Source organism: Alternaria metachromatica (assembly GCF_023757995.1).
Source record: "Alternaria metachromatica strain BMP 0045 chromosome Unknown scaffold_6, whole genome shotgun sequence".
NCBI classification, from domain to species: Eukaryota; Fungi; Ascomycota; class Dothideomycetes; order Pleosporales; family Pleosporaceae; genus Alternaria; species Alternaria metachromatica.
Window position 1 is genome coordinate 288,802 of NW_026055497.1, and position 12,568 is coordinate 301,369.

General features: G+C 54.2%; 5 protein-coding genes across 5 annotated transcripts; 2 read left to right on the plus strand and 3 right to left on the minus strand.

Moving 5' to 3' along the window:
- Window positions 1–751: 751 nt before the first annotated feature.
- Window positions 752–1,611, minus strand: J4E83_003667 (uncharacterized protein; the record flags this gene model as incomplete). Its single annotated transcript, XM_049330601.1, has 2 exons — window positions 752–1,059; window positions 1,134–1,611. 2 exons carry the CDS (start codon window positions 1,609–1,611, stop codon window positions 752–754), a joined length of 786 nt encoding a protein of 261 aa, XP_049190018.1.
- A 315-nt stretch (window positions 1,612–1,926) lies between these two features.
- J4E83_003668 (uncharacterized protein) lies at window positions 1,927–6,183 on the plus strand (the record flags this gene model as incomplete). Its single annotated transcript, XM_049330602.1, has 2 exons — window positions 1,927–2,254; window positions 2,324–6,183. The coding sequence occupies 2 exons, from the start codon at window positions 1,927–1,929 to the stop codon at window positions 6,181–6,183; spliced, it is 4,188 nt and encodes a 1,395-aa protein (XP_049190019.1).
- Window positions 6,184–7,010: 827 nt separating this feature from the next.
- Window positions 7,011–7,796, minus strand: SNF7 (ESCRT-III subunit protein snf7; the record flags this gene model as incomplete). Its single annotated transcript, XM_049330603.1, has 3 exons — window positions 7,011–7,302; window positions 7,359–7,563; window positions 7,616–7,796. The coding sequence occupies 3 exons, from the start codon at window positions 7,794–7,796 to the stop codon at window positions 7,011–7,013; spliced, it is 678 nt and encodes a 225-aa protein (XP_049190020.1).
- Window positions 7,797–8,161: 365 nt separating this feature from the next.
- On the plus strand, window positions 8,162–8,572 carry J4E83_003670 (uncharacterized protein; the record flags this gene model as incomplete). The annotated part of the gene is made up of 2 exons (XM_049330604.1): window positions 8,162–8,247; window positions 8,296–8,572. The coding sequence occupies 2 exons, from the start codon at window positions 8,162–8,164 to the stop codon at window positions 8,570–8,572; spliced, it is 363 nt and encodes a 120-aa protein (XP_049190021.1).
- Window positions 8,573–9,988: 1,416 nt separating this feature from the next.
- Window positions 9,989–11,544, minus strand: J4E83_003671 (uncharacterized protein; the record flags this gene model as incomplete). The annotated part of the gene is made up of 3 exons (XM_049330605.1): window positions 9,989–10,033; window positions 10,089–10,373; window positions 10,432–11,544. 3 exons carry the CDS (start codon window positions 11,542–11,544, stop codon window positions 9,989–9,991), a joined length of 1,443 nt encoding a protein of 480 aa, XP_049190022.1.
- Window positions 11,545–12,568: the final 1,024 nt, after the last annotated feature.

Here is a 12,568-nt window from a genome sequence, read left to right on the forward strand (position 1 = left end):
AGGAGCCGGCTCGTTCATTTGTGTCGAAGTACACGGGTAGAGGATGTATAGACGTTGCTAAAGGACCGTCTTATGAGCAGCGAAAGCTTGAAGAGCCAGGAAACAAAAGAGATTGTATCGAGGAGGTTGGTGAAGCGCCTGAAGACAAAAAAGGGGTGTTCTGCAATATTGGAATGTGCGGTAAGCTACTGTGGGGGTGTGAAATATGCCAGGTTGCGAATACCACACATGGAAAGCGAACCAGACGATAACTGGAACCACGGTTGTATTTCGTTCAAACTCCTGCCGCATGGTACGACAGCTGTAGCCATGTTACGTCTTATATGACTTCACTGTAAGTATTTACCACCGCTTTCGTCGACTGCACAGCGCTGGTGTGCGACAGGATTACGGATAGCGATACCATTTTCACGCTGTGCCACACCTACGTGCGTGCACCTGTCGTGCTCTCTAAGAGACATACTAACCTGATATCCTGATCTCTTACGTTTTAGAGATATGGAACACAGGACTGCAGCGTAGTCTGTAGAAGAAGGATACTCTTATCGCATCTGCAAGTGAGTACGCAAGATACACAGCCACATGCTGCAGCAGTACACGACGCGACAGACTTCAGCATAATACACGCAGTCTCGTAAGTATGGCTTGTTGACGCAGAGGTGGTCGTCGATTTCCAAAAGTGGACGTTGGTGTTCACGGATGGAGAAAGAAGAAGCGACCACGAAACGCGGTACCGGAGAGCCATGTGGACTCAACGCTTGACACATAGATCGCTTCTGATGACCCATTTCTCTCCGTTCGTTACCTCGCGTCCTTCGTGCAGCATGCAGTCGGGGCCGTGTCGATGCAGCAGCGCGAGGCCGACTTCAAGGTCGACAACGAAAGGCTCGGGTGGAAGGTCTCGGCTCTTCTTCTTAGGCGGGTCCGGGTAGAAGACAGTCTCTCCACCGATGCATCCCGTGGCCGGTGAGGTGAGGTAAATCAGCAAGGTCCAGGTGGTGCGCGTCGACACAGGCGGTGATCCAGGAGTTTGAATAGTCACATTGTTGGAATCGTCATCTGGCTCCATTAGCATGGGTTTCGTCACGACCGTCCGATGAGTTGGGCAGAGTGACCAAGTAGTCATGACGTACAGTGCTGGTCGAAGAACTGGCCTTTGGAGTACCGATAGACACGGATGTTGGGGTTGAGGCCCACCACCTCGCCGCCCCACAGCTCTTCCCGCTGCGCTTCAGTGAGGCCGAGCGCCCCTTCCTCCGCATCGGCGGTGACTAGCCTCCTTAGCCCTGTGTCGTTCCATAGTCGCTCAGCGAACGCAGGGTCATCGATCTGATAGCGGTCGTTCACTCTCACCGCGTCGCCTTTCTTCGGTTTTCCAGGCGTTGTCGTCAATGGCAACGAGGACAGGAAAGACACGTAGGTTTTGCATAGCGAAGCCGTGAAGAAGTTAGAGATGGTTACAATCTGCTTCGGAAGCACTTCGTGCAGGGCAAGGTCCTCTTCTGGTACGAGCGGAGCGAGGGCAGGCCAGTTCGGGGGTTGTCTCGCTGGTTCAGATGACGCCGCTGGCCTGGCAGGCACGCCTTGTTGGGCTTTCTTCTTGGGGGGCATATCACTGTCAAGTCCTCCAGGGCCTCAGCGGTGGGACTGGCAGGTAATTCACACGTATAGGTTACTTTAAGGGCCCTGCGATTGGCCTGGGTCGCGGTTCTGGGTGGAAACTTTCAGTGCTTGGCTCTTTCCCTACCAAAAAGTGACGGCCAAATGTGCCGGAACGGGCTCACCTTTGATGACCTGATCTGAGGCTCCCGTCGTTCTTGTAGAGGTGCCCTCGCCCTTCTTGTGCACTCTATCCTCGCCTTGCTATTGCCTGCACCGCTACCGCTACCGCCCGCTCTTGCTGTACCCAGAGCAAATGTACTGACAATGGATTCACCAGGTGAGACAGCAGACGATCTGCCGATATCGCGACACTCGTCTTTCAGTTTTGAAGAATATTTCGAGGAGCTGTCAATGGAACGGGCTCGAGAGTTGAGTTCATCTTTCGCATCGGCGCCGTCGGACCTTGATGCGGAGATGGGCGGCCAAGACCCACGTGCAGCAGGATTAGGCCCGGCGCAAGCCTCTCATGGGCAGCCTCGACCGACATCCTCCGAAGACACCAACCCGCTGCGACAGCACGACGCAGACCCTTTCCCATCGGCAGACGCATTCAGCTACAGCTTTGTCGCGCCCTCCAACGATTGCTTCCCTCGTATGTATTGCGCGACACCGCGACGCGGTTTGCTGGGCGAAAAAGAAGCGCGCCGCTAACCATGTGCAGAGGACGGCATCTTTGACCTCCATTCCGTGAACTTCTTCCAGTACCCTTCCACCTACAACTACGCATTTCCCAACGAAGATGGCGGCGGCAGTATGGCCGTAGCCCCTTCTAACGAGCTTCTACACCATGTCAGCCCCCAATATGACACCCCCGACGCCCTTGCCTCGCCTGCTCCCGACAAGCGCATTCCCGACATGGCAGCCGCGACCAGCGATGCGTCGGCCATGCCTGCCCTCGGCGGCGAGAATCCACCGGCCAACCACGACCTGATGGACAACACCGTCACCAACGGACTGCGCCTTCTCGACACCCCCATCGACTTTGCGCAGCCCAACAACCTAAATGGCGCCGACATGAGCGGCATGCCCATGGACATGAATTCCGCCTATCCACCCATGGAGTCCTTCGGCATGATGCCGCCCACCACCACCAATGAGCGCCTCACAGCCTTTGCGCGTCTGCGCTTCGACGACGGCTCCTACTACATGCACACCTACCAGATCACCCTAGGCCGCAACCTCGATCTCGCGCATAGAGACATGAAGCGCCTCATCAAGGCCGAGGCACTGCACAAGAAGGGTCACGTCAAGGCCGCCAACGAACACCTGCATGGCTTGGATGAGGTCAACGGAAAGAAGGACAAAAAGAAGAAGAAGAAAGGCGATCGGCGTGGTGCTCGCAGTGTCATCTCCGAGAAGGGTGGCATTCTCAGCGCCCCCATTGAGTCGATGCCCATGGAATACCAGCAGCGTCGCCAGAGCAATGCATCGCACTCTCTCAGCTCAAATTCACACCCCACGGGCGAGTCAGGCGAGGAGAAACCTGCCGAACGCGCGCCGCAGGACATGATCATGCAAGCCTTCCCCGAAGTGCCTGCCCAGTTCGACGGCCATGTCCCGGAAGACCCGAACGACTGTCCGTTCGTACCTATACATCCACAGCAGATCATGGCCAAGACAGGCTCCCTGGGGCCCAAGGGCATATCACGAGAGCATGCCAAGATCTTCTTTGATTTCGACGCAGGCCATTTCTGCATCAAAGTGCTGGGCAACAACGGCCTGCACCACGAAGGCGAGTTCTATCCTCGGGGAGAGACTATACCTTTGGACCATGGCGATCATCTGCAGCTCGGCGCTGTGAACATACACTTCTTCCTCCCCGACGTTGCCCTCACGGAGCAGCAACGCCACCGCCAGGAGTCGGGCTCACGTCCCATGAGTTTCTCTTTCGAGAATGGAAATGGTCAACTGGAAAGCGATGAGCACATTAGCTCCGAGAGCGAAGACCAGCAGAGCGTCAACCCACGACATGTCTACTACCACCATCCTGTCAGTGACAGCGACGACGATGATGGCCTCGCTGACGAGGAAATGGACGACTACGAGGAGCCCGCTCCGAAACCGCGCCAGAAGACAAGTCTCAAGCTTAAAATCAAGAACTTGCCTCCTGCTCCTTCGAAGGAGAGCAAAAAAGCGCACAAGCGGAAGCATCAGCACCGCGAACTCACGCCTGAAGAGCCGCCAACAAAGAAAGTTAAGCTCAAAGTCAAGGATACAGCGAAGCTCAAAGAGGCGATTCGGGAGTCCGCGAAGGAGCCCAAGGTCCAGAAGGAGCGCAGAGAGCCGAAGGAACCAAAGGAACCCAAGGAGAAGGAAGTGACTGTACCCGAGGAGCCCAAAAAGCCTAAGGAACCCAAGGAGCCTAAAGAAAAGGGCAAAGCTCCAGCCAAGACCCCCGCGAAGGCACCTGTTAAATCTGAGACGCCAGTCGAGGAGCCCGTCAAGGACATTCCCGCGGCTCCAAAGCCCGAACAACCAAGCAAGCCTCCGCCGAACGATACTGCACCGGTACTACGCAAGCCACACGAAGGCGAACTTGAAGCAGGAGGAGACATCGATGGCCTCATTACAGAAGAGATGGCCATTCAGCACAACTTGCCACGAAACCTGATTGGACATGTTGTCGAGAAGCGCAAAGGACCTGGCAGACCACCCAAAGACGGCATCATGTCCAAGCGCCAGCGCTCGCAACTTATCAAACAAGCAAAGGATATTGAGAGGGCCAGAGCCGCTGGCATTGACCCTGCTGATATCCCGATACCGATCAGCAAGCCAAAGGCACCCAAGCGCAAGGAGTCGAACGCTGGCGACGGCGAAGACGACGCCGTCATCGAGACGACAGAACAGGGCGATGGTGGCTTGTCCGGCCTCCACAAGCAGACGAAACCAATCAGACCGCCTCGAACTCCTTCGCCTGAGATGCGCATCGAAGACTACTCCGAGGAACAGCTTCAGCGCCCCACCGCCAACTATGTCGTCTTGATTCATGAGGCAATCTCGTCGTCCCCGACGGGCCAGATGAACCTTCAATCCATCTATACTTATATAGAGCGCAAGTATCCCTGGTATAAGTTCAAGACTACGACAAGCGGCTGGCAATCGAGTGTACGTCACAACCTCGGTCAGCATGATGCGTTCATGAAAGGCGACAAAGAGGGCAAGGGCTACCTCTGGAGAATCAACCCGGAAGTTTCGATCGAAAAGGAGCGCAGAAAGAGGCAGGCCAGTCCTCCGCTCAACCATGCACCGCGACCACCCTACTACCAGCCACCCAACGGTTACCAGCCGTACCCTCAGCCTGGGTACGGATACCACCCGGGCATGCCTCATGCGATGCCACAGCCGCCTCCCAGACTGCCGCCTAGCCTTTCGCAACCTCGCTTACCACCCAGCATGACTCGCAACGAAGGTAACTCAGCTGCGTCGGTCACGTCCCAGAACGCGCCCCATCCCTCGCCTTATGCGTCTCCGTGGGGCGGCGGTGGGAATACAGCTGGAAGTCCACCCGCCCCGAACCCTCCACGACCGTATCCGCAGCCTAACCCGCAGGCTCCACCAGCATCTTCAGCAGCTGGTTCAAGTGGTCAGTATGGCGTCCTCTATCCCACGGCCGCCCCACAACAGTCGCCGTACAGCGGACCCTCGGCACCGAGCCCTTACGGTGGGCCATATGCCAATACCGGCGCCAGCCCGTATGGACCTGGACCGCCTCGTCCCTATGCAGCATATCCTCCACAAGGCCAGCAGTCGAATGCTCCTTCGGCGTCGCAGCCGCAGTCTTCGGCATCACCTTACGGCCCGCCCCCGCCTCAGCCACCCTCGCGTCAAGGTTCGACAAATGATACTGCAGCGCCTCATCCGTCTGGGCGTTACCCAATCGGGGTTCATCCGGAACTCATTCGTCAGCTCGAAGCCTATAGGAAGACTTATCTTGAGCAGTGCCTAGGCCCTGAGGAGCAAAAGAAGGTGGACAACGCGATTAGAGCTTGCGTAGACAGGACTGTACCTGAGTCGACTCTGACGGAACCGGAGCGTAAGTTGCTCATATCCATTTGCGGAGTTGAGAGCATCAACAAGTATGTCAAAAGGGCACCTGATGTCAAGGATGAAGACGAAGCAAGTACTGCGGCGGCCTTTGCTGCTGCGGGTGCTGCCGCGAACACCGTGTCTCAGCAATATCAGCCCCCGCCCCAAGCTGCACATCCGACTGGCAGTGCGTCTCCCGCTCCGCCCCGCGAGAATAGCGAACCGCACAAATTTACGCCAAATATGACTGGTGCTTCACCATCTACGCCTACGGCCGCTACGCCATCAACTGCAGCACCTGCGCCTCCCATAGCCGCTATGCCTTCGCATCGCCCGAGCGTCGAGCCGATCACGCCAGTTCCTGGGTCGCCAGCAGTCCAAACGGGCACCCCGATGCGGCGCCCAATGACCGAGTTGACCGCAGAAAGCACACCAGACGCGGACGAAGCGAAGAAGCCAGAGGAGAGCCAAGACGCACCCAAGAAGACTGACTAGTGTTCCATTTTCTAGCCCTTTGCTCTTTGACAAACATTCCGTCCACTATTACTGCGTTCGTCGCATGACTTTAGCATTTGACATTCGGCGTTTCTAAGCGGCAAGCATTTTGGCTTGCCCCTCCCAACTCATTGATTATGATACCCTTGAACAGCGTAGCTTGGTTGGGGGTTCATGGTTTTATCAAAAGTGTTTTTTCGTCGCGTAAGTCATTTATTACGTCGATATGGGATACATGCGTTATGGTATACATGACTGTTTCGAGTAGATAGATGATAGTGCAGTAACGACGACGGTATCGGGTCGTCTCAAAAAATGAAATATGTATATACGCGTACATGTTTCTTGCTGATTGTACGATATGTGGAGTCTTGATGTTGAATGCCTGACGGAGTTAGTCTTAAAGTGTTTCGACTGTAGCCTGAAGACGCCTCATAAGGGCTTCGACGCGCGTTCAGGAGTCCATTCTGTCTACATGTGTCGATGCCTGATTTGAAATGAGTAGTTGCCGGATGGTGTCCTCCAACAGGCCGCGGCATGCCGAGAACTCAGACGACTATCCTCCAGAAAGCACAGCAAGTTTGTAAGTCAGAATTTCCAAATGTAGAGCATGATTGCAAGGTATATCCCGCCTTATCTCATAGGTAGAGCAAGTGCCTCTTCACAAAATCCAAGACCCAAATGCTGCGATTATATATAGGAAAGAAGAAGCTAAAGCCCAAGATGCCGCTTCTGCTGATATCGCCGTACGCCTTGAAAACCCTCCCAGCTTCCCGCAATCGCTATGCTCGCATGATAGCGATAGTGTGAGCCATCGCAGCTCGCGCTTACATGGCCATCTCGGCCTGCAGCTTCCGCAGCTCCTCCTCTTCGTCGTCCTCCTCGACCCGCTGCGGGGCCTTGATGTTGGTATTCGGCGCTTGCGGTAGCTTCTGTGACGAGGGGGCGTCGTGGATGGGCACGTTGCCTGTGTTGAGCATTTGCTCGTCGAGCTTCTCTTGTTGTAGCTCGGCGAGCTCTTCGTCCAGCTCGTCTTCGTCGATGCCGTTTGCGCCGACGCCAGAGGTGATGGCTTCGCTGATCTCTTCGCCGATTGCGTGTTGTTCGCGGAGGTCCTCCCTGCGCGTGATGTTAGCAAGTTGGTCTGTGGGTATTTGGTTGTGCAGGAGACGTACATGACGTTGTCGACTTTGTCGATGGTCAGGCCGGCGTGTATCTCCTTCATGGCCTTTCCTGCGCTCTTCATAGCTTCCATCGTCTCCTTGTTGATGTTGGCCGTCTCGATGGAGTAGATCTCTTTTTCTAGGGTCATAATCTGTGCGCTCGTCTGCTCGAGTGAGTGCTCGAACTGCTTCTTTCGCCGTAACGCTGATTTCGCGGCTGCAAGAGGCGTTAGCGACTGTGCCAGGAAGCCTAATCCAGATGGATATACCTTGCTTGTTGGAAGAAACAAATTTCCGTGCGAGCGCATCTTGCTCATCCATCTGGTTTTGCAGGTGCTTCTCTCTCTTGTTCAGCATCTCAAGTTGGCCTCGAAGCTGGAGGATGGCCTTCTTGGGCGCCTCCTTCTTCGCCTGGCCACCGCCAAACCAGCCCAGGCCCCAGCCGCTCATATTGAAGTTGTCTTGAGGGTTTTAGTTAGCAACTGTCGGTCGTATGGTCCTATCGGGCGCCGATGCAGGAGACTCGGAGCCTATCAGAGAGTGGGATGGCGGGGCTGCGGGGATGGTGGGTGGCTCGAACGTACTTTGTGGGAATGCGAGAGATGTTAGAGGTACGGTAGGTGCGAGCGTTGCGCAGAGGGTTGAGTTGTTGCAGCGGCGGCGTGGGCGTGATTGAAGGGTGCCTGGCTGGTCATGAATCGGGCCTGGATGCACGAGGGTATGATGTCGTCTGCGCTAACCATGGCACGTGCATCCGTGCACTTCGGCCGCGGCTCTAGTTTCCACCGCATTCTGCGCGCGCTCCTCCAAGCACAATGTCTGGTCCCGTTGCTTCGAATCTGGTGTTATTGAGTGACTTACCCGCATGTGCGCAGGGCACCAAAGTCCGCTTTCTGGGCTGGTACTTGAGTGAAAGCCATAGCTGCCACAGAGACTGACTGCGCCGCAGCATCGATGAGTACGTCACTAAGACCGCGACACTGCGGCTCAAGCACAACTATCCGATATCTGATCCGCCCGTCATCGCGAATCTCGATATCGAGCATGTGCTCGAGCGAATTAAGGAACTCAACGTAGACGTGGGGACATGGCTCAATGTCATCGGCTATGTTGAGCGCAGGAAGGAGAAGGGCGTCTTCGTACAGGCCGTCACCGTCTGGAACGCTGGCAACGTCGACCTCAAGGCGTATGAGAAAGCAGTCGAGGCGCGCAAAGCTGCTGCTTGAAGAAAAATTGGGCTGCAAATGCACTGCAGTACCATTGCAAGGACGTCGCCCTTTGATTGGAAGCATTACAAGCCTCCAGAGGAAAAGCCATCCCATAGTGCTGACGGTCAGCTGGTGAAAGCACGCGAACTTCATCAGGACACGCGACAACTCCACGCTTTCCATACTGGCGCTCACTCATCTGTATTCAAGGTCTATCCCAAGGAGTACCTGTCCAGGACTACAGCAGCTTCTATGCCCATGATAAGCCCATGCCTAATTAGCCTGGCAAGCTGCAGCTTCGTCGCGCTTCGATCGAAAAAGACTTAGAGAAGCAATGTCGACAGCAGGAATGCACATCAGCGATTGCTGCACCAGACGGAATGCTACGCAGAAGTTTGTAGGATTGCAAGAGTGCCACAGAGGATCACTTGTATTGAACTGCCTATCTTCAGCATCCCATCGCATCCTAGTCTAGTATCAAAGCTCCAATAATCCAGCAAACACACCCCTCATACCTCAACTTCTCCATCTCCCAACCCTTCACCCCACACTTCACCCTACACATCCCCCTCCTAATCTACCACAACCCACCCACAACCCCCACCGCCACCCCACCAACAAGCAAAACACTCGTCAAACCCATGTCCATATCCATCCTCCCAGCAGCCGAGGTGTGGTAGTGGCCCATGGATGCGTAAGAAGCAAGGAGTCCGGCCCCAGACGAGAAGAATCTGGGCTCGAGCGAGGGGCGGGGCACTGGAAGAGCGTGTGCCGTTGATAGCAAGAAGGAGCAAAGTAGCCCGATGAGCATGAGTGTTGTGACTTTTGTGGTGGTGAACATCGTGGATGGTTGGGGTATTGGTATGGAATTTCTTTTGTCGTGCGGAAGGAAGGAAGGAAGGGGAGGTTTTCTCTGGTGGAGACGCGTGGTACTTTGGGGTCGTCTGACAAGGTATTTGATGGTTTTTCTGTAGTGTTGTGATGGTTTTAAGCACGTTTGACGTTCGTAGATTTATGATGATGGAATTGATCGGAGAAAGAGAAAAGAAAACTGTGGCGTCTTCTCGACTTTATACTGCTGCGATGAGAACACTCTGTAGAACACTTTGTACGAATCAATCACAGGGGTCAGAGCAGATTATGAATCTCTAATGTTTCGACCCACGGTAAGGAGGCAATACTGGGTAGACACCACCTACGGACGGTGGTAGCGAGCGTGTAATGGGAGCAAACCCGCACAAAACCGGTCATGCACAGCACCGGTCTTATAAGTAGCACTGGTGAGTCGATTAGAGCGCAATGATTTCTGGCGACATGATGAGAGCAGAGCGGAACCAATGAATTGGATACTTGATGAAGTGTCCACAAAAGCCGTTTTCGAAGTACTCTGTCATTCCACCTTACAAATTCGGCTACTGAAGTAAGATCTATTGCCTACTGATTGACATGATCCAGTATAACCTCCAGGGGCCTCTTATCCTACACCACCGTTAGCACTTCAAATCCATCATCCAATCCCCGAGATAAAACTTACCCAAAGGATATAAGTGCACTGCTCCCCCCAATCCCACCTATCCCGCTCATCCTTAAGCTTGATATCGAAACTCCACACCAGCCTCGCAAGTATAAGACGCATCTCAGACCACGCAAAGCTGACGCCCACGCACTTGTGTCTGCCGACCAGGAAAGGGTGGAACACGTCCATATCATCTTCGTGATACGACTTTGGGTCCAGAAACCTCTCCGGTATGAAGGAGTTTGGGTTGCGGAAGTTGTAGGATTGGCGATAGGCGGAGAATTGGTTGAAGGCTACGTAGGTCTGTTGAGGGGGATGTTAGTCAAGAAGCAGTAGTTGGAGGGGTATGTGAGGAGCTTACTCCTTCAGGGACCCATTTGTCGCACACCATGTCGCCACCTGCAGGTGCGATACGAGGGACTCCGATGACGACGGGAGGGTTGAGGCGCATGCCTTCTGAAATGACTGCGTTGAGGTATGTCAGATTGCCTGTTGTTGCCACTGTGATATCGCTCTCTTTCTGGAAAGTCTCCCTGATCTCCGCGGTAAGTCGGTGCAGCACACCTTTGTGCTGTACCAAGGATCTGATGATAGCAGTCAGGGCACTAGCTGAAGTCTCACTGCCAGCAAAGGCGAGTACGAGCAGATTGATCCCCCACTCGGGGCCTGTAAAGGGGTCTTTGAGGTCGCTGTACTTCTTGGTCGGCGTTACCCAATCCGGACGCTCCGTATCCATCGCTATCCTCTTCCGAGCCTGTTCAAAGCTCATCTTCCGGTGCTCCATGCTTCTTTGCAAGATTCGCTTGGGGATAATGTAGCGGAGCAGCTTGTCAATCGGCGGATACATATTGGTCGATTGGATCAACGCAAGTCCTTTACCGAAATCTTGGGAAATGTCGACCCAGGCATGCGCTTTGCCGTTCGCAACACAGTTCCAGGACTCGCCATATGTGAAGTCGCCGGATATATCAAAGGTCAGGTAGTTTAGCCACTTTTCAAGATCGATCGTCTTTCTTTTCTTGAGCTGTGTCATGAAGAGATCGACGTAGCTCTCAATGATCGGTGCCTGTTCCTTCAAGATCTTCTCCGAGAAGCCATTCGCGAAGGCCCGTTTGTATCTTGCGTGATCTCCTTCATGCCAGTTCACGATGGAGTTTGGATCCGTTGGGGCCTGCTTCTTGAACGAAGTGCGGTTACGCTCGAATAGCAGATGGCCAGGCCGGGTGACGTAGATTTCTTTCAACGCACGGCTGCTGGCATATGAGAGCTCGTTGGGAGCGACACGCACGACAGGTCCATATTTGGTGTGGAACTCAGTAAGTCGTTTGTGGATCTCGCCACGGTGTGTTGAGACGACATGCGGGATGCGGAAGGCTCGCCAGAGTAGTGGACCGGGGTAGTGGCGGAGCGGATGGAGGAACGCGTTGTAGAAGCCATACACAAACGCGGACTTTGCATGGTCAGTGCTGGACATGAACAACCCTGATGCTGGGGGACTCACAATCAAGACAAGCAATACGCTTGCTACTATCGGATGCGCCCCGCTCGGTAACAACGACGACAACGGGAAGCCAAGCGCAGGGCGATCGCTTGTGTCTGCCATCGCAAGGTCTGCACGAAGCCGGACAGCTTAAGTTTAGTGTTTGATTGTAATTCTGCTCGGCGCTTTCATTGCGATAGAAAGTATCGCAGTTGGTGATGGTATATACTACTCGTGGTCGTGGGGAACGCGTAGTGCCCGTCTTAGTTCCCGGCTTACCACCTCGGAGCCCCGATTTGACCTTCCCTCTTTCGAACATTAACTTTCGTGATGAACGATACGCACTCGGGTGATAGATCTATTAACCCGCGTGACTTCTTTGATATGTTGGAGATCGATCGATGTCGGGTAAGGAGATCTTGCATTGTGTATACAATTGAGATGTCTATCAAGGGCCCTAGAAAGATCGAATTGTAGAACAGAAAACTTTCTACGACTCTGCTCTATTGAACTTCGGGTGTATTGCGACATTGCTGCGAAGCATGTGCGAAACGAGGGTTCAATTCATCCTGGTGATACAACTTTTACCCTGTCCAAGGAAACAATCAAGTGTGTACCTGCAAGCAGAAATACGTACAGGAAAGCGAATAGCCCTGAGGCCTGCATTGCTATCGCAACTATTCGGGATCCAACATCCTGTTGCTAAAGGCTGCATGATGGAATGAAACTCCCCAGCCCCGTTCCACTCCTCCTTGCATGGAGTGTTTAGCTTTTCCTAGCTGAGAGCTTCGATGTACTTCAAGTCTTGCGATACGACCGCAAGCAAACGCGCACTTCAGTTACTTCGACAGGGACAAGAAACACGTCAGGCGGGGAAGATAATCATGTACGAATCAAAGGCTGAGAGGTGGCATGCTCTACGCTGATCCAGCACGAGACGGTGCAGGTTTGGCGATGCCGAGTTACTGCCTATACCACCGGCAAAACAGTGTTTATCGTGGTCACCATCAGCATTGTA